Below are 21,506 nucleotides of genomic sequence, written 5' to 3'. Positions count from 1 at the left end.
ATGTTTTTTCTGTTTTGCGGTGTTGCAGTGAGTGCCCCGTGGGCTTTGATGTCCATGACATCTAATAGGTCTGTGCCTGCAGCGCTGTGGGTATTATGAGTGCATTTAGTGTAAACACTCTTTGTGTCTTTGACTGGCACCTTAATGTGTTTGTCTATGGCTGGTGAACGTTTGTTTCCCCCTTCGTGTTTACTGTACATGTCTGAGGCGTCTGTCTGTTGGAGTGTTGTTTATGTCGGGCAGCGGGTGTGTACGGTAGACTGGCTCAGGACACAGAGGTCGGCTAGTAAACTGCTGGAACACTGTGACTCATGGCAGCCAACCTTGGCAGTGACCAGGACGTGGGTGGTTGGTTGTGATACCATCTCCTGGCCTGTGGGGATAGTAGGGGTGGTGTGTGTTTGATGTGGTTCTTGCACTGGCCATTCAAACAGAGGTGAGGGGCCGTGGCTTCTGTTTGGCACCTCCAGGATCTAGGAGATTAAGCACCTCTTTTCCAAATGTCCCTTCTGAGTATATCCAGGTCATTTAGGCTTCCAGACACGAGGAGCTCTGGAGACATGCAGTCACATTCAAAACATCAACAGCCATTTTTCTTTTGTGGATAATGTTAGAACAACATATGCTGACTCTGAACAGATGCACTGCATATCTGAGACAGTCTTCCAAGCTTTAGGAGCTTTTACGAACAGTTTAAGAACATGATGATCACCTGTGTTGTGTAGGTTCTATATATATATATATATATTTATAAACTGGGTGGTTCGAGCCCTGAATGCTGATTGGCTGACAGCCGTGGTATATCAGACCGTATACCACAGGTATGACAAAACACTTATTTTTAGTGTTATAATTACATTGGTAACCAGTTTATAATAGCAATAAGGCACCTCAGGGGTTTGTGATAGATGACCAATGTACCACAGCTAAGGGCTGTGTCCAGGCACTCTGCTTTGCGTCGTGCTTAAGAACAGCCCTTAGTCGTGGTATATTGGCTATATACCACACCCCCCGGGCCTTAATGCTTAAATATATATATAAATATATAAATGTCCTTGTTTTGTCCCACATTTTTTGTCAGTAACATCAAATTGATCAGAAATACAGTGCAGACATTGTTAATGTTGTAAATGACTATTGTAGCTGGAAACAACAGATTTTTTGATGGAATATCTACATAGGCGTACAGAGGCCCATTATCAGCAACTATCAACTGTTTTCCAATGCCACGTTGTGTTAGCTAATCAAAGGTTATCATTTTAAAAGGCGAATTGATCATTAGAAAACACTTTAGAAATTATGTTATCACCGCTGAAAACTGTTGTTCTGATTAAATAAGCCATAAAATTGGCCTTCTTTAGTTGAGTATCTGGAGCATCAGCATTTGTGTGTTCGATTACAGGCTCAAAATGACCAGAAACAAATAACTTTCTTCTGAAACTCATCAGTCTATTCTTGTTCTGAGAAATGAAGGCTATTCCATGCGAGAAATTGCCAAGAAACTGAATATCTCGTACAACGCTGTGTACTACTCCCTTCACAGAACAGTGCAAACTGGCTCTAACCAGAATAGAAAGAGGAGTGGGAGGCCCCGGTGCACAACTGAGCAAGAAGACAAGTACATTAGAGTGTCTAGTTTGAGAAACAGATGCCTCACAAGTCCTCAACTGGCAGCTTCTAGGCATATTTGCAAAGAAAAGGCCATATCTCAGACTGGCCAATATAAAGAAAATATTAAGATGGGAAAAAGAACACAGACATTGGACAGAGGAACTCTGCCTAGAAGGCCAGCATCCTGGAGTTGCCTCTTCACTGTTGATGTTGAGACTGGTGTTTTGTGGGTACTATTTATTGAAGCTGTCAGTTGAGGATTTGTGAGGCATCTCTTTGTGTCAAGAACTGCAATGCTGCTGGGGCTTTCACACTCAACAGTTTCCAGTGTGTATCAAGAATGGTCCACCCCCCAAAGGACATCCATCCAACTTGACACAACTGTGGGATGCATTGGAGTCAACATGGGCCAGCATCCCTGTGGAACGCTTGCGACACCTTGTAGAGTCCATGCCCTGACGAATTGAGGCTGTTCTGAGGGCAAAAGGGGGTGAAACTCAATATTAGGAAGGTGTTCCTAATGCTTTGTACACCCAGTGTATGTCTGTGTGTATGTTTCCCCACAGACTTCTCAGGGGGTGCAGGTGAACTGTTTCCGTACACTGGGGGACCTGGTGTTGGGGTACCAGCACCCCCATAAAGGTCTGGTCACCCCTCTGCTGTACCCTGTGGGGAGGGACATGGAGCCTGGGGATGAGAGCTCAGGTGATGATGAGAAGCCAGGGCTGGTGTGGAGTCCCAGCCCATTCCCAGTCTCGGTCAGTATAGCTCCCCCCGCTGGACTCCCAGTGACCCCGTCCCCACACCTCCTCTTCCTCCACAGGCTACAGGAGCTCAACACATCCAGGTACAGAAGTCCCCATCACACACCATGAGTTTATAGATGTACAAAATGTGTAATATTGGTCTGGGGATTTAGAGATGAAAGTACTTTAGCACTTTCCTGTGGTGTCTCTCTTCAACTTGCTTGAGTGGTGTTTGTGGTCCCCTGGTTTCACAGCATGGCAGGTGAGGTGGTTGGGCTGCTCAGTGAGTATCTGCGCAGTGAGCTGCCTCTGGATGTGGAGGGTCTACGTAGAGGAGCAACAGGCCTACGCCATCTACACCAAACCCTGGGCACCGCATGCCAGGGGCTCAACAGGTGGGTTTCACCATGTTATTACTGCTATTACAGTTCAAGTGATCTGTGTCATTTGGTGTTTGGGATGTGATGGCTTTGTTGGTTATCATGAGGAGAAAATGAAATGGATTCTCTGATCCACAGTGAGATTGACCTGATCATGTCCAGTTTGGAGACGCTGGCCAAAGTGTTTGACCATCCTATCTGCCCTTTAACCTCCACCAAGCCACAGGTACATCCCTTCTGTGATATATCCTGTTTGACCTGTCCTGTCTGTCCTGTCCTGTCTGTCCTGTCCTGTCTGTCCTGTGAGTTCTGTCTGTCCTGTCTGTCCTGTCCTGTCCTGTCTGTCCTATCTGTCCTGTCCTGTCCTGTCTGTCCTGTCCTGTCCTGTCTTGTCCTGTCTTGTCTGTCCTGTCTGTCCTGTCTGTCCTGTCCTGTCCTGTCTGCCCTGTCTTGTCTGTCCTGTCCTGTCTGTCCTGTCCTGTCCTGTCCTGTCCTGTCTGTCCTGTCCTGTCCTGTCTGTCCTGTCTGTCCTGTCCTGTCCTGTCTGCCCTGTCTTGTCTGTCCTCTCCTGTCCTGTCTGTCCTATCCTGTCTGTCCTGTCTGTCCTGTCCTGTCCTGTCCTGTCCTATCTGTCCTGTCTTGTCATGTCCTGTCTGTCTGTCTGTCCTGTCCTGTCTTGTCTGTCCTGTCTGTCCTGTCTGTCCTGCCCTGTCTGTCTGTCCCGTCCTGTCTGTCCTGACTGTCCTACCTTGTCTGTCCTTATATGTCTGTCCTGCCCTGTCTATCTTTACTTGTCCTGTCTGTCCTGTCATGTCATGTCTGTCCTACCCTGTCTGTCCTGTCTGTCCTGTCCTGTCTGTCCTGCCCGTCAGTCATACCTTGTCTGTAACCCTCTGTCTACTCTACTATGGTCCACAGGGGACCTGCAAACTAAAAAGACAAAAAATAATGGACATCTGCTTTGTTACGCCCTCTAGTGCACCAATTGAAAATATAAATGCTCTATGTTCCCTTCATGGGAAGCATTGGAGTCAACATGGGCCAGCATCCCTGTGGAACGCTTTTGATACCTTGTAGAGTCCATGCCCCGACGAATTGAGGCTGTTCTGAGGGCAAAAGGGGGTGAAACTCAATATTAGGAAGTTGTTCCTAATGCTTTGTACACTCAGTGTATGTCCATCTGTATTCCACATAGCACACAGCAACTTACTATATTAATGTACCTCCTTTCAGAACACGGGTAGAGGTCCAGACATGGAGTTGGACAGCCTGCTGTGTAAGATCTCTGTCCTGGTCAGCCTGCTCTCCTCCCTGGAGAAGAGGGTATGTACCCACATACTCACACACTACCGCCCACTACAATTCAGTCTTAGTTTCATGGTCTAGACCAGTGGTTCCCAAGGACCCCTGGGTGTACTTGGCTTATTAATAGAGGATACTTGAGAAGACTCACGATTGGCAAAATGCACATGAGGTGGTACTTCAGGGGTACTCAGGGCAGAGGAAAATTCAGTTGGCGGTACAGGAACCGAAACAGGTTGGGGACCACTGGTCTATACAGTCTGACACTCTCTATGCTCTGACTGTGCAGGTGCTGAAAGCTCTTCAAGATGCTGTGACCAATCACAACCTGGCTGTGCAGCCTGCCCCTCCACCTGAGCCCGCTCTTGCTCCAGCTCCAGCCCCTGGACCAGCTCCAGCTCCAGCTCCTGCTCCAGCTCCTGTCCCTGCCCCAGTCCCTGTAGCCAAGAACCATTCTAGGCCCATACCTGTCCACTCCTTTCAGGTGAAAGAGAGCGACAAGGGCCACTTTTAAGGGGGCATATTTTGATCATCTTTGAGGTACAGTGATTCCTATTTTTCATCATCTGTGTGTGTGTGTTTCTGTCTGTCTGTGTGTGTGTGTTTATGTGTGTGTGTGTGTGTGTGTGCTTCTGTCTGTGTGTGTGCTTCTCTGTGTCTGTGTGTGTCTAGATTAAGATGGTGCGTTACGGCAGACAGACAGTGTCATTGGATGTGGACACAGGAGTGCTGCTGTTTGACAGGAAGGCCGGGTCATTTGGAGTGGAGACGGTCTCACATGAGCAGAGTAGGAGCACGACAACGACATCTGATGTTACTTGACTGAGTTTGATCAGGTTCAGTGATATTAAATGCTTCACCTATTTTTCAGTTCTGCAGCTAGTCAAGTTCCAGAGTAGCCCAGCCAAGCTGCGCATGGTCGTGGACAGTCATCACAACAACCCACTGGAGCTCATGTTTGAGAGTGCGAGGGTACATCAAGTTCTACATTCAGCTGTATGCAGGGGCCCCCCTCAAATTTGTCCTGTCCAAAAAATATGTACTTTAATGTGTTGTTGTTGTAGTTGTTTCTCTGTCATACTTCTAGCCACCTAGCAATTTTATGAAGTTGTCTTCAGCCCAGATAGGTTCCCAATCTCCCAACCTCATAACTAGCTGCCAAGATGCCATTTCAGGCTATCAATCAAGTTAGAGTAGCCTAGCTGGCATGGCTGTTGGACTTCAGAAAAGCAAGCAATGTATTGAATAAGACTCACATTCCTTTAAGCAAAGTGATTATGGCTCTAGATTGCAGGAAAAAGCTGTTTGAAACATTTAAAATTCTCCAAATTACAGTCAAGGGGGTGGGGGGCATCTATCCCAGCCATCCCCATGTACTTTGTGCCCCCTCTGATTTGTATGTGTTTCTATCCATTGGATTCCATTGTAGTCTTTACATTGACTGAGAACACTCTCTCTTCCCTCCAGAAACGGGAGGCGTTCTGCCAGCTGCTACAGCTGATGAAGACCAGGCACTCCCGTCTGAGTGAACCTGACCTCATTTCTGTGTTTGTGGGCAGCTGGAACATGGGTAACTAAGACACCTTTGGCACCTCACTGTCCTAGAGCAGTGTCTTTCACTATTACTGTCTGACATCAATACTATCACTGGTAGCGCTAGCTACGGCTAGCTAAGTTATTACAGGGTTATTACACTGGAGAGACATAATTATCTTATTGGAAACATGAGCACTAGATGTTGGTCTATGTTAGCCCCTCACAAATGATCTTGATGCCTGTGTGTTCAGGTGGCTCCCCTCCCCCTCGCAGTCTGCAGTCCTGGGTGACGTGCTGTGGTCTGGGTCGAACCCCTGATGAGTCCACAGCTCTGCTGCCTCATGACATCTATGCCCTGGGTACCCAGGAGAACTCTCAGGGGGAGAAGGAGTGGACCGAGCACGTCAAGGCTACCCTACACAGCTACACTCACATAGAGTACAAACAGGTGAGCATCAGTTTTCCCTCTCTTGGTCTCCATTTATCGCCATCTCTCTCAGTTTTTCTCTCTCTCTCTCTCTCTCTCTCTCTCTCTCGCTCTCTACTGTATGTGCAGCTCTGTCGCCGTCTCTCTCTCTCTCTACCTTGTTTTCCCTTTCTCCCAGTTTTCAGTCACTCTGAATGTCTGTAGTATATCCTTGCTCACCTTATGACAGGGATTATGAACTAGATTCAGCCTCGGGTATTTTCTTTTCTTGAGCGGATGGTCGGGGGGCCGGAACACAACTACTAATAATTTGTAGACTGCAAAGTGACCACAAGAAGCCCAAACAGATATAATGTTGGACTAAAACATAATCATTTCAAACCTTGCCGACATTGGTGTACGATAACTCGTCTCTCTATTATGGGTGGGAATACTTGGAAATAGATGTCTTAAATAAAAATCACTTGGAGCTGATTTCCTGGTGTTTTTCCAGTCATATAAAACCACCCATGGGACAAATAAAACCACCCGTGGGCCAAATAAAACCACCAGTGGGCCAAATAAAACCACCCGTGTGCCAAATAAAACCACCCGTGGGCCAAATAAAACCACCGTGGCCAAATAAAACCACCCGTGGGCCAAATAAAACCACCCGTGGGCCAAATAAAACCACCCGTGGGCCAAATAAAACCACTCGTGTGCCAAATAAAACCACCCGTGGGCCAAATAAAACCACCCGTGGGCCAAATAAAACCACCCGTGGGCCAAATAAAACCACTCGTGTGCCAAATAAAACCACCCGTGGGCCAAATTGGGGAACCCTGCCTTATGGGATATTTGTTTGATGTACGTTTTCTTTCACCCATTCATCCTGCAATAATGATTGGTGTTAATTTACTGTACATGGTGCTTGACTTGGACTGAAATAGGTGCCTGTACTCATTTTGGGTACTGTTTATATTTAGGTGCAGAAGCTGCACAATATATTTGAGCTAACATTCTGTAAGAGGAACAGGAGCTCAAGCAGTAGAACATTTGTGGTGCCGGTACTCAGCTCCGGTGATCTCCTGTTCCAAGTCAAGTACTGCTTGCCATTGCTCTCTGTATGTGCACGTTGTCGACCAGAGGTACATAACACAGGGTGTATAAACTGTATGTCTATAAAATAACAAAATAACATGTTGACGTTGAGTTCTCATTCTTTTACCAGATTCTTCCTGGAGTTTGACAAGAGAACTTGTAAAAAACAAATGTCTGTGATTACGATACTTTCATGAAAAATCAAGACACCGTATATGTTATTATTATTTTAGTCTTGTTTACACAGCAGTACTGTCGACATATGTCTATGCCTATGTCTTGATTGGGGCGGCAGGTAGCCTAGATGTTAGAGCATTGGGACAGTAATCGAAAGGTTGCTAGATTGAATCCCTGAGCTGATAAGGTAAAAATCTGCAGTTCTGCCCCTGTTAAAGGCAGTTAAACCACTGTTCCTAGGTCGTCATTGTAAATAAGAATTTGTTCTGAACTGACTTAAAGGAAAAACTCAAATTGCTCTGTTATAGTGTACTGTGGTGATGTGTCCTGCAGGTGGCAGTACAGTCCCTGTGGAACATGAGGCTGGCAGTGTTTGTGAAGCCAGAGCACGAGAGTCGTATCAGCCATGTGAACACAGCCAGTGTGAAGACTGGCCTGGGGAACACACTGGGTATGATGCCAGGCCTCTACTTGGGTTGTTTATGGGTCGGCTACCCATAACACCACACCCTCCTTCTCCTTCTCTCAGAAAACCACACGGTGGCCAACTTCCAAAGACAACAGAGCATCATGATTAAGAGGAATGAAATGTGTTTTTAATTACTCAGTTTAACCTTTCAAATGGATCTGCTTCCAGGAAACAAGGGTGCTGTTGGGGTCTCCTTCCTCTTCAACAGTACCTCTTTTGGGTTTGTCAACTGCCATCTGACCTCTGGCAGTGAGAAAGTAGTCAGGTATGCACAGCAATTTCCTATGTCCAGCTGGTTGACTGGTAGAACATTTGACTGTTCAACACAGATGTCATCAGATTGATGTGTATGGTGTGACATGCCAGGGCTGCACAGTGTGTGAATGTTTCTACTGTATGCGTGCAGCATATCTATGTGTGCCCCTAAATGTCCCTGTGCTTGTTGTCCTGTCAGGAGGAACCAGAACTTTGCCGACATCGTCAGGCTGTTGTCCCTGGGTGACCGGCAGCTCAGTGCCTTTGACGTGAGCCTGCGCTTCACACATCTCTTCTGGTGTGGAGACCTCAACTACAGGCTGGACCTGGACGTACAGGTCAGACACACCCGCCTCCTCTTTCATTGTGCCCCCAGAAAATAGATCCCATGTCGTGTAACCCGGAAAACAAGCATCTCCATAGACCCAGAGCCTTGCCTTGCTTTCTCTTACACTGAATCTGAGTTCCCCTCATGGCCGTTCCCGTTTTACAGGACATTCTGAAACATGTGTCCAACCGGGAGTTTGATGAGCTCATGTGTGCTGATCAGCTAACACAAGAACGACACAAGAGAAAGGCCTTTCACCATTTCAGTGAGTAGCATCCTACTGCTCCTCGTCCTCCTCCCAGTTGATGTCAAGCTGTTTGTTAATGTGTGGGTGAAAATAGCTGTGTTATTGATTCTGCTCAGTCAATTCTCCTCTTCATTGCTTTTGTCTCATAATCTACCCCCTCTCTCTGCCATCTCTCTCTCTCCACTTCAATTTCAATTGAAGGGCTTTATTGGCATGGGAAACATATGTTTACATTGCCAAAGCAAGTGAAATAGATAATAAACACAAGTGAAATTGACAATGCAAAATGAACAGTAAACATTTCACTCAAAAAGGTTTCTAAAGAATAAAGACATTTCAAATGTCAAATGTCATATTATGTACAAATAGTTAAAGTACAAAAGGGAAGATAAATAAACATGGGTTGTATTTACAATGGTGTTTGTTCTTCACTGGTTGCCCTTTTCTTGTGGTAACAGGTCACAAATCTTGCCTCTGTGATGGCACACTGTGGTATCTCTCCTATCTCTCTCTCTCTCTCTCTCTCCTATCTCTCTATATCCTATATCTCTCTCTCCATTTCTCTCCCTTTGTCCTGGTTTAAGAGGAAGAGAAGATTGTGTTTCCGCCCACCTATCGGTACGAGAGGGGGTCCAGGGACAGCTACCTGTGGCAGAAGTACAAGACCTCTGGCGTGAGTCTACCTCCCTGTGACACTCTCTGACACAACCTCTCAGAGCTGCATCATGTCCCACGTCACGCTGTTGTCTGAATGACGTTAAATCCCAAAGTGATGAGTAATCCACACCAAGCATTACCTGTGAGTCTTGTGAAGCAGTCGACAAATAAGTACATTTCATAATGCTACCATACACCCCGAAATAGACTAAACAGAGACTTATAGCTCCCTACCGGACTTCCTTTATGTGTAACCCAATCGGTTTTAATGGTGGTCACAGGGGTCACAGGGCTAATAATACCTCACAGGCTGAAATGGCTGGTAGGATTGGAGTGCAGGGTTCCTTTCGCTGTATAATTACATTTTGAATCAATTCTATTTTCACATACCCCACATCTAACAAAAACAGACTTTACATATAGTCATTATTCTGTTCTGTGTCAACAGGTGCGTGTCAATGTGCCGTCATGGTGTGACCGGATTCTGTGGAAGTCCTACTCAGAGACACATATCACCTGCAACTCCTATGGTGGGTTTAAGTTTAGGACATTTTTTTTTTTAGGTTCATAACATTATCCTCAGACATAACAGCATTGTGGTTTAGCATTTAGACACAGCAAATTGGATATCATAGTATTATTTCCTGTGGCATTCCAAAATGAGACATTTCGTGGCCATTTCTTTCATTGTTTTCCTGTAAAATGTGAGAGGCCCTGTTAAGGTATGATTGGCAACTCCTACGTCCTCTGGTCTGTGGTCCTCAGACGAACAGTCATTTCCTCACCGCGGCTCTGACTCCAGGGCCATGCTTTTGACTTCCATCAGCAAACACAGTACACTCACCATACACCATCACAGTCATTAAAGGATGGTTAGTTTAGTCTATACCACAGGTTTTTGATGATAATGTCGAACAACATAGAGTACTGAAGTCATCATCAGTGACATAAGAGTGCTCATTTGATGGTACACTTAACAGTATAATGATAACGGACAGGTCTGTATCATTATGACAGGTCTGTATCATTATGACAGGTCTGTATCATTATGACAGGTTGGTATCATTATGACAGGTCGGTATCATTATGACAGGTCTGTATCATTATGACAGGTTGGTATCATTATGACAGGTCGGTATCATTATGACAGGTCTGTATCATTATGACAGGTCTGTATCATTATGACAGGTCTGTATCATTATGACAGGTCTGTATCATTATGACAGGGCTGTATCATTATGACAGGTTGGTATCATTATGACAGGTCTGTATCATTATGACAGGGCTGTATCATTATGACAGGTCTGTATCATTATGACAGGTCTGTATCATTATGACAGGTTGGTATCATTATGACAGGTCTGTATCATTATGACAGGGCTGTATCATTATGACAGGGCTGTATCTTTATGACTGGGCTGTATCATTATGACTGTTCTGTATCATTATGACTGTTCTGTATCTTTATGACTGGGCTGTATCATTATGACTGTTCTGTATCATTATGACAGGTCTGTATCATTATGACAGGTCTGTATCATTATGACAGGTCTGTATCATTATGACAGGGCTGTATCATTATGACAGGTTGGTATCATTATGACAGGTCTGTATCATTATGACAGGGCTGTATCATTATGACAGGTCTGTATCATTATGACAGGTCTGTATCATTATGACAGGTTGGTATCATTATGACAGGTCTGTATCATTATGACAGGTCTGTATCATTATGACAGGGCTGTATCATTATGACAGGGCTGTATCATTATGACAGGGCTGTATCATGACTGTTCTGTATCTTTATGACTGGGCTGTATCATTATGACTGTTCTGTATCATTATGACAGGTCTGTATCTTTATGACTGTTATGTATCATTATGACAGGTCTGTATCATTATGACAGGGCTGTATCATTATGACAGGTCTGTATCATTATGACAGGGCTGTATCATTATGACAGGGCTGTATCATTATGACAGGGCTGTATCATTATGACAGGGCTGTATCATGACTGTTCTGTATCTTTATGACTGGGCTGTATCATTATGACTGTTCTGTATCATTATGACAGGTCTGTATCATTATGACTGTTCTGTATCTTTATGACTGGGCTGTATCATTATGACTGTTCTGTATCATTATGACAGGTCTGTATCATTATGACAGGTCTGTATCATTATGACTGTTCTGTATCTTTATGACTGGGCTGTATCATTATGACTGTTCTGTATCATTATGACAGGTCTGTATCTTTATGACTGGTATGTATCATTATGACAGGGCTGTATCATTATGACTGAGATCTCTGTGTCTGTCTCCAGGTTGTACAGATGACATCTTCACCAGTGACCACTCGCCTGTTTTCGCCACGTTCCATATAGGGGTGACATCAAAGTTCAAAATAGGTGGAGTCATTGTAGTTATTTTGGCATAATCATTTTAATTAATACACGTAAGATAATATAACGTTTATGCTAGCTTGTGGCCCTTTAATGTCTCCAAACAGAGCCAAGCTTGAGCATGGAGAGGGCCTGGATAGAGTTAGAGGGCATCGAGGCTATTGTGAAGACAGCCGGCAAAGCCAAGTTCTTCATTGAGTTTCACTCATCCTGCCTTGACGGTGCTTTGTCCTTCATAATATTTTCTCAGATAGTTAATCTGAAGTTCTATAATATAATGATGTGATGAATGACTTTGTTTTCTTGCAGAGATCCGCCGTTCCATAGAGAATGACTCACAGAGCTGTGACGTGCCTTGCTTCCTCAAACTGGGCTGGTCTTCCAAGCAGCTGCCCAAGGTAAATAAATCAATCTGGAGATAGATCACCAGACCCATCCCAAAGACACATACAATGCATTAGGAAAGTATACATACCCCTTCACTTTTTCCACATATTCGTCATAAAGCTACACACAATACCTGATAATGACAAAGCAAAAACAGCTTTTTAGACATTTTTGCTAATTTATGAACAATAAAAAACAGAAATACCTTATTTACATAAGTATTCAGAACCTTTGCTATGAGACTCGAAATTGAGCTCAGGTGCATCCTGTTTCCATTGATCATCCTTGAGATGTTTTTCACTGCTGTCCACCTGTGGTAAATTCAATTGAATCGACATGATTTGGAAAGGCACACACCTGTCTATATACAGGTCCCACAGTTGACATGTGCATGTCAGAGCAAAACCAAGCCATGAGGTCAAAGGAATTGTCCATAGAGCTCCGAGACAGGATTCTGTCGAGGCACAGATCTGGGGAAGGGTACCAAAAAATATCTGCAGCATTGAAGGTCCCCAAAATCACAGTCGCCTCCATCATTCTTAACTGGAAGAAGTTTGAACCACCAAGACTTCCTAGAGCTGGCCGCCCGGCCAAACTGAGCAATCCGGGGAGAACGGCTTTGGTCAGGGAGGTGACCTAGAACCCGTTGGTCACTCTGACAGAGCTCCAGATTTCCTCTGTGGAAATGGGAGAACCTCCCAGAAAGACAACCATCTCTGCAGCACTCCACCAATCAGGCCTTTATGGTAGAGTGGCCAGACGGAAGCCACTTCTCAGTAAATGGCACATGACAGCCCTCTTCGAGTTTGCCAAAGGCACCTAAAGGGCTCTCAGACCATGAGAAACAAGATTCTCTGGTCTGAATGGCAAGCATCACGTCTGGAGGAAACCTGGCACCATCCCTACAGTAAAGCATGGTGGTGGCAGCATCATGCTGTGGGGATGTTTTTCAGCAACAGGGACTGGGAGACTAGTCAGGATCGAGGGAAAGATGAACAGAGCAAAGTACAGAGAGATCCTTGATGAAAACCTGCTCCAGAGCTCTCTGGACCCTAGACTTGGGCTACGATTCACCTTCCAACAGGACAACAAACCTAAGCACACAGCCAAGTCAACACAAGAGTTGCTTCGGGACAGGTCTCAGACTTGAACCTGATCGAACATCTCTGGAGAGACCTGAAAATAGCTGTGCAGCGACGCTCCCCATCCAACCTGACAGAGCTTGAGAGGATCTGCAGAGAACAATGGGAGAAACTCCCCAAATACAGGTGTGATAAGCTTGTAGCATCATACCCAAGAAGACTTGAGGCTGTAATTGCTGCCAAAGGTGCTTCAACAAAGTACTGAGTAAAGGGTATGAATACTTATGTAAATGTGATATTGCAAAAAATGTAGATTGATGAGGAGAAAAAACTAAAAAAGTTTAGAATGCACTGTAGCTAACCTTTGTGTGTGTCTACATATCATAGCTTCTCCCGATCGTCTCTGACATGGAGTTCCTTCAGGATCAGCACCTCCTGCTGTGCGTCAAGTCATGCGATGGGTTTGAGTCATACGGTTGGTCATGAGTCTTTTATTTCACCTTTATTTAACTTGGCAAGTCAGTTAAGAACAAATTCTTATTTACAAAGACGGCCTACACCGGCCAAACCCTAACCAGGACGACGCTGGGCCAATTGTGCTCCGCCCTATAGGACTTCCGATCACTGCCGGTTGTGATACAGCCCGGGATCGAACCAGGAGCTGTAGTGATGCCGCTAGCACTGTGATGCAGTGCCTTAGAACACTGCCCCACTCCAGAGCCCATAAGTCCTTCCCTTCATGTTCATAACCACCACCATTCACTTCTTTGCCTCTCATCAGTCATTTTGCAAGAAGTCAATCAACGCCCCCTTGAAACCTATTCATTGACAAGTGTATTTTAGGGACAGATCAATGACCAGTTTACCTTCTCCAAGTCTTAATCTTAACCATTACGGGAGAAAGAAGCTTCATCCCACTTCACTGTTGATCCTACTGTTGGTCCTGTAGGTGAGTGCTGTGTGGCGCTGCGCTCCCTCACCGGCGCGGCGGAGCAGTTTGAGATGTTTCTGACCCACCGGGGCGAGGAGATGGGCTCCATACGTGGGCGGGTCAGGGTCCACGTGCCCAAAGACCGGCGAGGTACACGTGAGAAGATCTACGGTAGGTTAGCCTGCTGCCATCCTGCCAACCTCTCCTCTCTTCACTCTGCTCTGCTCTCGTTTAGTCTCCTCTCTTCACTCTGCTCTCCTCTCTTCACTCTGCTCTCCTCTCTTCACTCTGCTCTCCTCTCTTCACTCTGCTCTCCTCTCTTCACTCTGCTCTCCTCTCGTTTAGTCTCCCCTCTTCACTCTGCTCTCCTCTCTTCACTCTGCTCTCCTCTCGTTTAGTCTCCTCTCTTCACTCTGCTCTCCTCTCTTCACTCTGCTCTACTCTCGTTTAGTCTCCTCTCTTCACTCTGCTCTCCTCTCTTCACTCTGCTCTCCTCTCGTTTAGTCTCCTCTCTTCACTCTGCTCTCCTCTCTTCACTCTGCTCTCCTCTCTTCACTCTGCTCTCCTCTCGTTTAGTCTCCTCTCTTCACTCTGCTCTCCTCTCTTCACTCTGCTCTCCTCTCGTTTAGTCTCCTCTCTTCACTCTGCTCTCCTCTCTTCACTCTGCTCTCCTCTCGTTTAGTCTCTCTCTTCACTCTGCTCTCCTCTCTTCACTCTGCTCTCCTCTCGTTTAGTCTCCTCTCTTCACTCTGCTCTCCTCTCTTCACTCTGCTCTCCTCTCGTTTAGTCTCTCCTCTCTCACTCTGCTCTCCTCTCTCTTCACTCTGCTCTCCTCTCTTTTGTCTCCTCTCTTCACTCTGCTCTCGTTTAGTCTCTCTTCACTCTGCTCTCCTCTCTTCACTCTGCTCTCACTCTGCTCCTCACTCGTTTAGTCTCCTCTCTTCACTCTGCTCTCCTCTCTTCACTCTGCTCTCCTCTCTTCACTCTGCTCTCCTCTCTGCTAGTCTCCTCTCTTCACTCTGCTCTCCTCTCTTCACTCTGCTCTCCTCTCGTTTAGTCTCCTCTCTTCACTCTGCTCTCCTCTCTTCACTCTGCTCTCCTCTCGTTTAGTCTCCTCTCTTCACTCTGCTCTCCTCTCTTCACTCTGCTCTCCTCTCGTTTAGTCTCCTCTCTTCACTCTGCTCTCCTCTCGTTTAGTCTCCTCTCTTCACTCTGCTCTCCTCTCTTCACTCTGCTCTCCTCTCTTCACTCTGCTCTCCTCTCGTTTAGTCTCCTCTCTTCACTCTGCTCTCCTCTCTTCACTCTGCTCTCCTCTCTTCACTCTGCTCTCCTCTCGTTTAGTCTCCTCTCTTCACTCTGCTCTCCTCTCTTCACTCTGCTCTCCTCTCGTTTAGTCTCCTCTCTTCACTCTGCTCTCCTCTCGTTTAGTCTCCTCTCTTCACTCTGCTCTCCTCTCTTCACTCTGCTCTCCTCTCGTTTAGTCTCCTCTCTTCACTCTGCTCTCCTCTCTTCACTCTGCTCTCCTCTCGTTTAGTCTCCGCTCTTCACTCTGCTCTCCTCTCTTCACTCTGCTCTCTCCTCTCGTTTAGTCTCCTCTCTTCACTCTGCTCTCCTCTCTTCACTCTGCTCTCCTCTCGTTTAGTCTCCTCTCTTCACTCTGCTCTCCTCTCTTCACTCTGCTCTCCTCTCGTTTAGTCTCCCTCTTCACTCTGCTCTCCTCTCTTCACTCTGCTCTCCTCTCTTCACTCTGCTCTCCTCTCGTTTAGTCTCCTCTCTTCACTCTGCTCTCCTCTCTTCACTCTGCTCTCCTCTCGTTTAGTCTCCTCTCTTCACTCTGCTCTCCTCTCTTCACTCTGCTCTCCTCTCGTTTAGTCTCCTCTCTTCACTCTGCTCTCCTCTCTTCACTCTGCTCTCCTCTCGTTTAGTGTCCTCTCTTCACTCTGCTCTCCTCACTTCACTCTGCTCTCCTCTCGTTTAGTCTCCTCTCTTCACTCTGCTCTCCTCTCGTTTAGTCTCCTCTCTTCACTCTGCTCGTACTATTGCTTCTCGCTGGGTTTCCATCGTGACAGTCCATGTGCCCTCTGGTTCTCCTGTGTATCTTTCAATGCTTCCTCTATTTGGTTCCTCAATGATCCACATCTTGGCATTCTCTCTCTCTGGTCTCTGCCCTGACTTCCTCTTTTTGGCTCTTCAATGATCCAAGGATTTCTCTCTCCATCTGGTCTCTGCCCCGACTTCCTGTTTTTGGCTCCTCAATAACCCAAGGCTTTCTCTCCCTCTGGTCTCTGCCCTGACTTCCTCTATTTGGCTCCTCAACAATCCAAGACATTCTCTCTCTCTGGTCTCTGCCCCGACTTCCTCTATTTGGCTCCTCAACAATCCAAGGCTTTCTCTCTCTCTGGTCTCTGCCCCGACTTCCTCTATTTGGCTCCTCAACAATCCAAGGCTTTCTCTCTGGTCTGGTCTCTGCCCCGACTTCCTCTATTTGGCTCCTCAACAATCCAAGGCTTTCTCTCCCTCTGGTCTCTGCCCCGACTTCCTCTATTTGGCTCCTCAACAATCCAAGGCTTTCTCTCTCTCTGGTCTCTGCCCCGACTTCCTCTATTTGGCTCCTCAACAATCCAAGGCTTTCTCTCCCTCTGGTCTCTGCCCTGACTTCCTCTATTTGGCTCCTCAACAATCCAAGGCATTCTCACTCTCTGGTCTCTGCCCCGACTTCCTCTATTTGGCTCCTCAACAATCCAAGGCTTTCTCTCTCTCTGGTCTCTGCCCCGACTTCCTCTATTTGGCTCCTCAACAATCCAAGGCTTTCTCTCTCTCTGGTCTCTGCCCCGACTTCCTCTATTTGGCTCCTCAACAATCCAAGGCTTTCTCTCTCTCTGGTCTCTGCCCGACTTCCTCTATTTGGCTCCTCAACAATCCAAGGCTTTTCTCTCTCTGGTCTCTGCCCCGACTTCCTCTATTTGGCTCCTCAACAATCCAAGGCTTTTTTCTCTGGTCTCTGGTCTCTGCCCCAAGACTTCCTGTCTCTGCCCCGACTTCCTGTTTTTGGCTCCTCAATAACCCAAGGCTTTCTCTCCCTCTGGTCTCTGACCTCACTTCCTCTATTTGGCTCCTCAACAATCCAAGGCATTCTCTCTCTCTGGTCTCTGCCCCGACTTCCTCTATTTGGCTCCTCAACAATCCAAGGCTTTCTCTCTCTCTGGTCTCTGCCCCGACTTCCTCTATTTGGCTCCTCAACAATCCAAGGCTTTCTCTCCCTCTGGTCTCTGCCCGACTTCCTCTATTTGGCTCCTCAACAATCCAAGGCTTTCTCTCTCTCTGGTCTCTGCCCCGACTTCCTCTATTTGGCTCCTCAACAATCCAAGGCTTTTCTCTCTCTGGTCTCTGCCCCGACTTCCTCTATTTGGCTCCTCAACAATCCAAGGCTTTCTCTCCTCTGGTCTCTGCCCCTGACTTCCTCTATTTGGCTCCTCAACAATCCAAGGCTTTTCTCTCTCTGGTCTCTGCCCCGACTTCCTCTATTTGGCTCCTCAACAATCCAAGGCTTTCTCTCCTCTGGTCTCTGCCCTGACTTCCTCTATTTGGCTCCTCAACAATCCAAGGCATTCTCTCTCTCTGGTCTCTGCCCCGACTTCCTCTATTTGGCTCCTCAACAATCCAAGGCTTTCTCTCTCTCTGGTCTCTGCCCCGACTTCCTCTATTTGGCTCCTCAACAATCCAAGGCTTTCTCTCTCTCTGGTCTCTGCCCCGACTTCCTCTATTTGGCTCCTCAACAATCCAAGGCTTTCTCTCTCTCTGGTCTCTGCCCCGACTTCCTCTATTTGGCTCCTCAACAATCCAAGGCTTTCTCTCTCTCTGGTCTCTGCCCCGACTTCCTCTATTTGGCTCCTCAACAATCCAAGGCTTTCTCTCTCTCTGGTCTCTGCCCCGACTTCCTCTATTTGGCTCCTCAACAATCCAAGGCTTTCTCTCTCTCTGGTCTCTGCCCCGACTTCCTCTATTTGGCTCCTCAACAATCCAAGGCTTTCTCTCTCTCTGGTCTCTGCCCTTGCATCCTCTTTTGGCTCCTCCCTGGCTGAGCCTGACCAGATGCATCCTGACACATTCAAAGGACACAGTGTGAGTGGGTGCCCTTAACCCTGTAGGTCAAGCCTCACACATTGCCATGGCAACACGCAAACACTGCCACCACATGCTAGTCTGGGTCTTAGCCCCAGACAACACAGAACATATGAAGAAGACATGAGTTAGAGCATGTCCAGTAAACACCTGTTTGGCTTTTTCAGAGTGGTTCTGCTTCGAGAAGGATGAGAAGGGTCTGGTGAGGGGACGCTTGACTCCTCAGTCCACTCAGGCACCTATCAGCCGGTGAGGATATTTTGGAGTTTTTCAAGACGCTCACAGTGAAACTAACATACATTGTCAACATTTGATTAAAGATGTAGTTGGTTAGTGATGGGCAAATAGTTATGGTTTAGTCTCATTATGATTTGTCCATTCATTTCAGATCCTCACCCCCTCCACCCAAGCCAGCCCCTAGCAGTTACACAAACCCCGCTTACTTCATATTTGAAGGTGTGTCTGTCCTGCGCAGGGTGGAGGAGGCTCCACCCCCTCGTAGGGACCCCCAGGTGGTCTGGGCCGGCGACTCAGCGCTGCAGCTCCCAAAGCTCTCTGGGGGGCGTGGCTATGACAGGAAGTCCGCTCGCAGGTCGGACTTCACTGAAATCGAGATTCCAGGCATCCTGCCCCACTACTCCTCCTCCAATGACCATCATCCTCCCCAGGCCAACTCCTCCTATCAGCTCTTCCCAGCAAAAAAACCATTGCCAATCCCCCCTGCCCCAAACCCCACCACCACGTCACACTATCATGAACAGCCCATACAACCACAACCAAGCAAAAACAATGTTGTCCAGAACGCCATCCTGTCTGCCAAGTACCTGAGGAACATGTACACGGACCACTCCGCTGTCATTAGAGAGACCCCCAGGAGAGAACAGCCTAGGGTGCACCAACAGGAACGAGCCAGCCCTGTAAGGAGCAGGAAACCCACCTCACTCTACCCCTATGTATCCACCCATGTGCCCCACGTCCAGGCCTCAGCCCCCTGGGTGGCGGAGCAGCCAGTTGAGCCCCTAGGGGACCACTCCCTCACAGCCCTGCAGATTGCCAAGTCACTAAGTGAGGTGGACTTCTTCCCTGTAGACATCAGGGCTCCATCAACACCAGTCCAGAGACCGGCCCAGAGGAATGACCTGGCCATGTCTACCGAGAGAGGCTACTGCTGGGAGAAAGAGGTGGGTGACTAGACACAATATGTAGAGTGGGACTAGTCATGGGCCAAAGGTTTTTCTTAAAGTTCACGTAATCAGGATAAACTCCTAGCCTCAATAATATGGCAACAAACACTTTGGTTTGGGCTCATTTTGAGAGGGATGTTTTGGGGGGGATGTCTAATGCAGGTCCTCCGTGGGGCTCCAGAGACAGTGCGGGAGCTACTCAGCACCCTGGGTCTGCAGAATTACACCCTGGAACTCAGCCTCAATGGCTGGGACGACCTGGACTACTTCAGGTGAGAGGAAGAATAATAGTCAATGGAAACTTTTGGTCTCAGTGGTCTAAGTCAGTTATGGATACCTTTATGACCTTTGCCCTCTCCACAGTGGCATCACAGAGGAGGACCTGCGTGCAGCCGGAGTGTCAAACCCCTCGCATCGCCGGAGGATCCTGGAGAACCTACCCAGGATCTGGGATTCACTATAGACCTACTTACGTTGTTTGACTTTTCAAACTGAAGCCGAAGGACATCAGTGACAGATGCTTGCCCTAATGGAATACAAGTCTCCACGCCATCATTTCATTTACAGTAACAACGAGTTGCTTCTATGCAAACATACAAAAGACGCAATGCAATGTCCCATGAAATCCTCATCTCACATCCCTTACCATTCACGGGTACACCTTCAAATGAGAGATGTGGATTCAAGCCACTGTCAAAAATGTTTATATCCAATTTAGATCCACATAGCTAAATATTGATTATGTGTCTCCTCAGCAGTCACCAGAATGTAGTTTTTTACTGAGCATTCACACCCATGACCTCTTCCCCTGCTCTTTCCACTCCTCTACCGACATAGAGAACAGCACGGAGCTTGTTAAAGCACTCAATAAGGGCCACGGAGGGGGAAATGTATAGCTGTGCATATTTGCCAGTACACTTTTAAACATGGCCTGTAAAGTTAATATGAAAAAAGTGCCTAGCTTTCTGTTTGCTGTCTGATGGTAGCATTATGTTGTAACCGGGGTGTAGTTGTTCTTAGTGATAAGAGGAGAATCCATTGGGAGGAATTAGTGAACCCTGGGCTAGTTTATTTACATTTTGTCCTTTACTCCTACATTCTATATCCTGTTTCTCTATCTGGTTATCTCCCTCTTAGACCATAACTCTTGTGCGCTCTTCAAGGGCCACACACCCATTTAACATGTTTTTCTGTGCACTGTTCCAGATTTTTTTTTACTGCCTTTTCAAACAGAATTGTATAAAACGAACTGTTGACTGAGTGACAGATAGTGTGGGTTCTTGGACATTGCTATTGCGTTAAACCTGTTCCCGATGCCTGTGGTTATTTGTCAGTGGTGCCACTTAACTGTGGATCTTGGCACTTTACAACTTTATTCTCTGAAGGTTGTTGAAGGAAGTTCATCAGTTTTACATGTATATTACATTCATTCAACCCAATGGGAGACGATATGAATAAAACAATATTGTGACAACATTATGAAATGGACTGCACATATTTATCAGGACAGTTGGGACTGAAACGCCCTGACCTTAGAGATCCCTGTTTATTCTCTATATTCTGGTTAGGTCAGGGTGTGACTAGGGTGGGTACTCTAGTTTTTGTATATCTGAGTTTTCTATTTCTTTGTTGGCCTGGTATGGTTCCCAATCAGAGGCAGCTGTCTATCGTTGTCTCTGATTGGGGATCATACTTAGGCAGCCCTTTTTCCCACCTTCAGTTGTGGGATCTTGTCTTTGTTTGGTTGCATGGATTTTTGCATGAAGAAGCTTTTCGTTCGTTGTATTGTTTTTTATTTTTTATTTCGCTGGTTCACATTTCAATAAAAAATGAACTCAAATCACGCTGCTCCTTGGTCTGCCCTTAACGACGAACGTTACAGAAGATCCCACCACCAACGGACCAAGCAGCGTGGTCAGGAGGACTGGACCTGGGAGGAAATCCTGGAGGGAGCAGGACCCTGGACAAGGGCCGGGGAGTATCGCCGTCCGAACGAGGAGATAGAGGCAGCGAAAGCGGAGCGGCGACAATACGAGGAGTTAGCTCAACGAAGCAAGCACGAGAGGCAGTCCCAAACATTTTTTGGGGGGGAGCACACAGGGAGATTGTCGGAGTCAGGGTTCAGACCTGAGCCAACTCCCCGTGCTTACCGTGGGGAGCGAGTGACCGGTCAAGCACCATG

General features: G+C 46.9%; 1 protein-coding gene across 2 annotated transcripts in view; it reads left to right on the top strand.

Annotated features, from left to right (window-relative positions):
* The window catches only part of LOC115129413 (phosphatidylinositol 3,4,5-trisphosphate 5-phosphatase 2B-like), a 31,207-nt gene extending 10,407 nt beyond the window's left edge, over positions 1–20,800 (top strand). For both annotated transcript variants that reach the window (XM_029659725.2, XM_065018603.1), the window contains 24 exons: positions 2,178–2,458; positions 2,612–2,752; positions 2,876–2,963; positions 3,971–4,060; positions 4,329–4,523; positions 4,712–4,826; positions 4,911–5,011; positions 5,507–5,609; positions 5,827–6,023; positions 7,593–7,710; positions 7,897–7,993; positions 8,183–8,321; positions 8,477–8,576; positions 9,143–9,231; positions 9,664–9,745; positions 11,541–11,624; positions 11,726–11,839; positions 11,928–12,016; positions 13,475–13,562; positions 14,037–14,189; positions 18,308–18,389; positions 18,529–19,321; positions 19,487–19,596; positions 19,688–20,800. In XM_029659725.2, coding sequence (XP_029515585.2) covers positions 2,178–2,458; positions 2,612–2,752; positions 2,876–2,963; positions 3,971–4,060; positions 4,329–4,523; positions 4,712–4,826; positions 4,911–5,011; positions 5,507–5,609; positions 5,827–6,023; positions 7,593–7,710; positions 7,897–7,993; positions 8,183–8,321; positions 8,477–8,576; positions 9,143–9,231; positions 9,664–9,745; positions 11,541–11,624; positions 11,726–11,839; positions 11,928–12,016; positions 13,475–13,562; positions 14,037–14,189; positions 18,308–18,389; positions 18,529–19,321; positions 19,487–19,596; positions 19,688–19,787 — 3,549 coding nt within the window. In that variant the 3' untranslated portion in view covers positions 19,788–20,800. The remainder of the gene's footprint in view (positions 1–2,177; positions 2,459–2,611; positions 2,753–2,875; positions 2,964–3,970; positions 4,061–4,328; positions 4,524–4,711; positions 4,827–4,910; positions 5,012–5,506; positions 5,610–5,826; positions 6,024–7,592; positions 7,711–7,896; positions 7,994–8,182; positions 8,322–8,476; positions 8,577–9,142; positions 9,232–9,663; positions 9,746–11,540; positions 11,625–11,725; positions 11,840–11,927; positions 12,017–13,474; positions 13,563–14,036; positions 14,190–18,307; positions 18,390–18,528; positions 19,322–19,486; positions 19,597–19,687) is intronic.
* The last annotated feature ends 706 nt before the right edge of the window (positions 20,801–21,506 follow it).

Source organism: Oncorhynchus nerka, linkage group LG5 (genome assembly GCF_034236695.1).
Source record: "Oncorhynchus nerka isolate Pitt River linkage group LG5, Oner_Uvic_2.0, whole genome shotgun sequence".
Lineage (NCBI taxonomy): Eukaryota > Metazoa > Chordata > Actinopteri > Salmoniformes > Salmonidae > Oncorhynchus > Oncorhynchus nerka.
The sequence above is the reverse complement of the archived record's forward strand: the minus strand, read 5'-3'. Positions and strand labels throughout refer to the sequence as shown.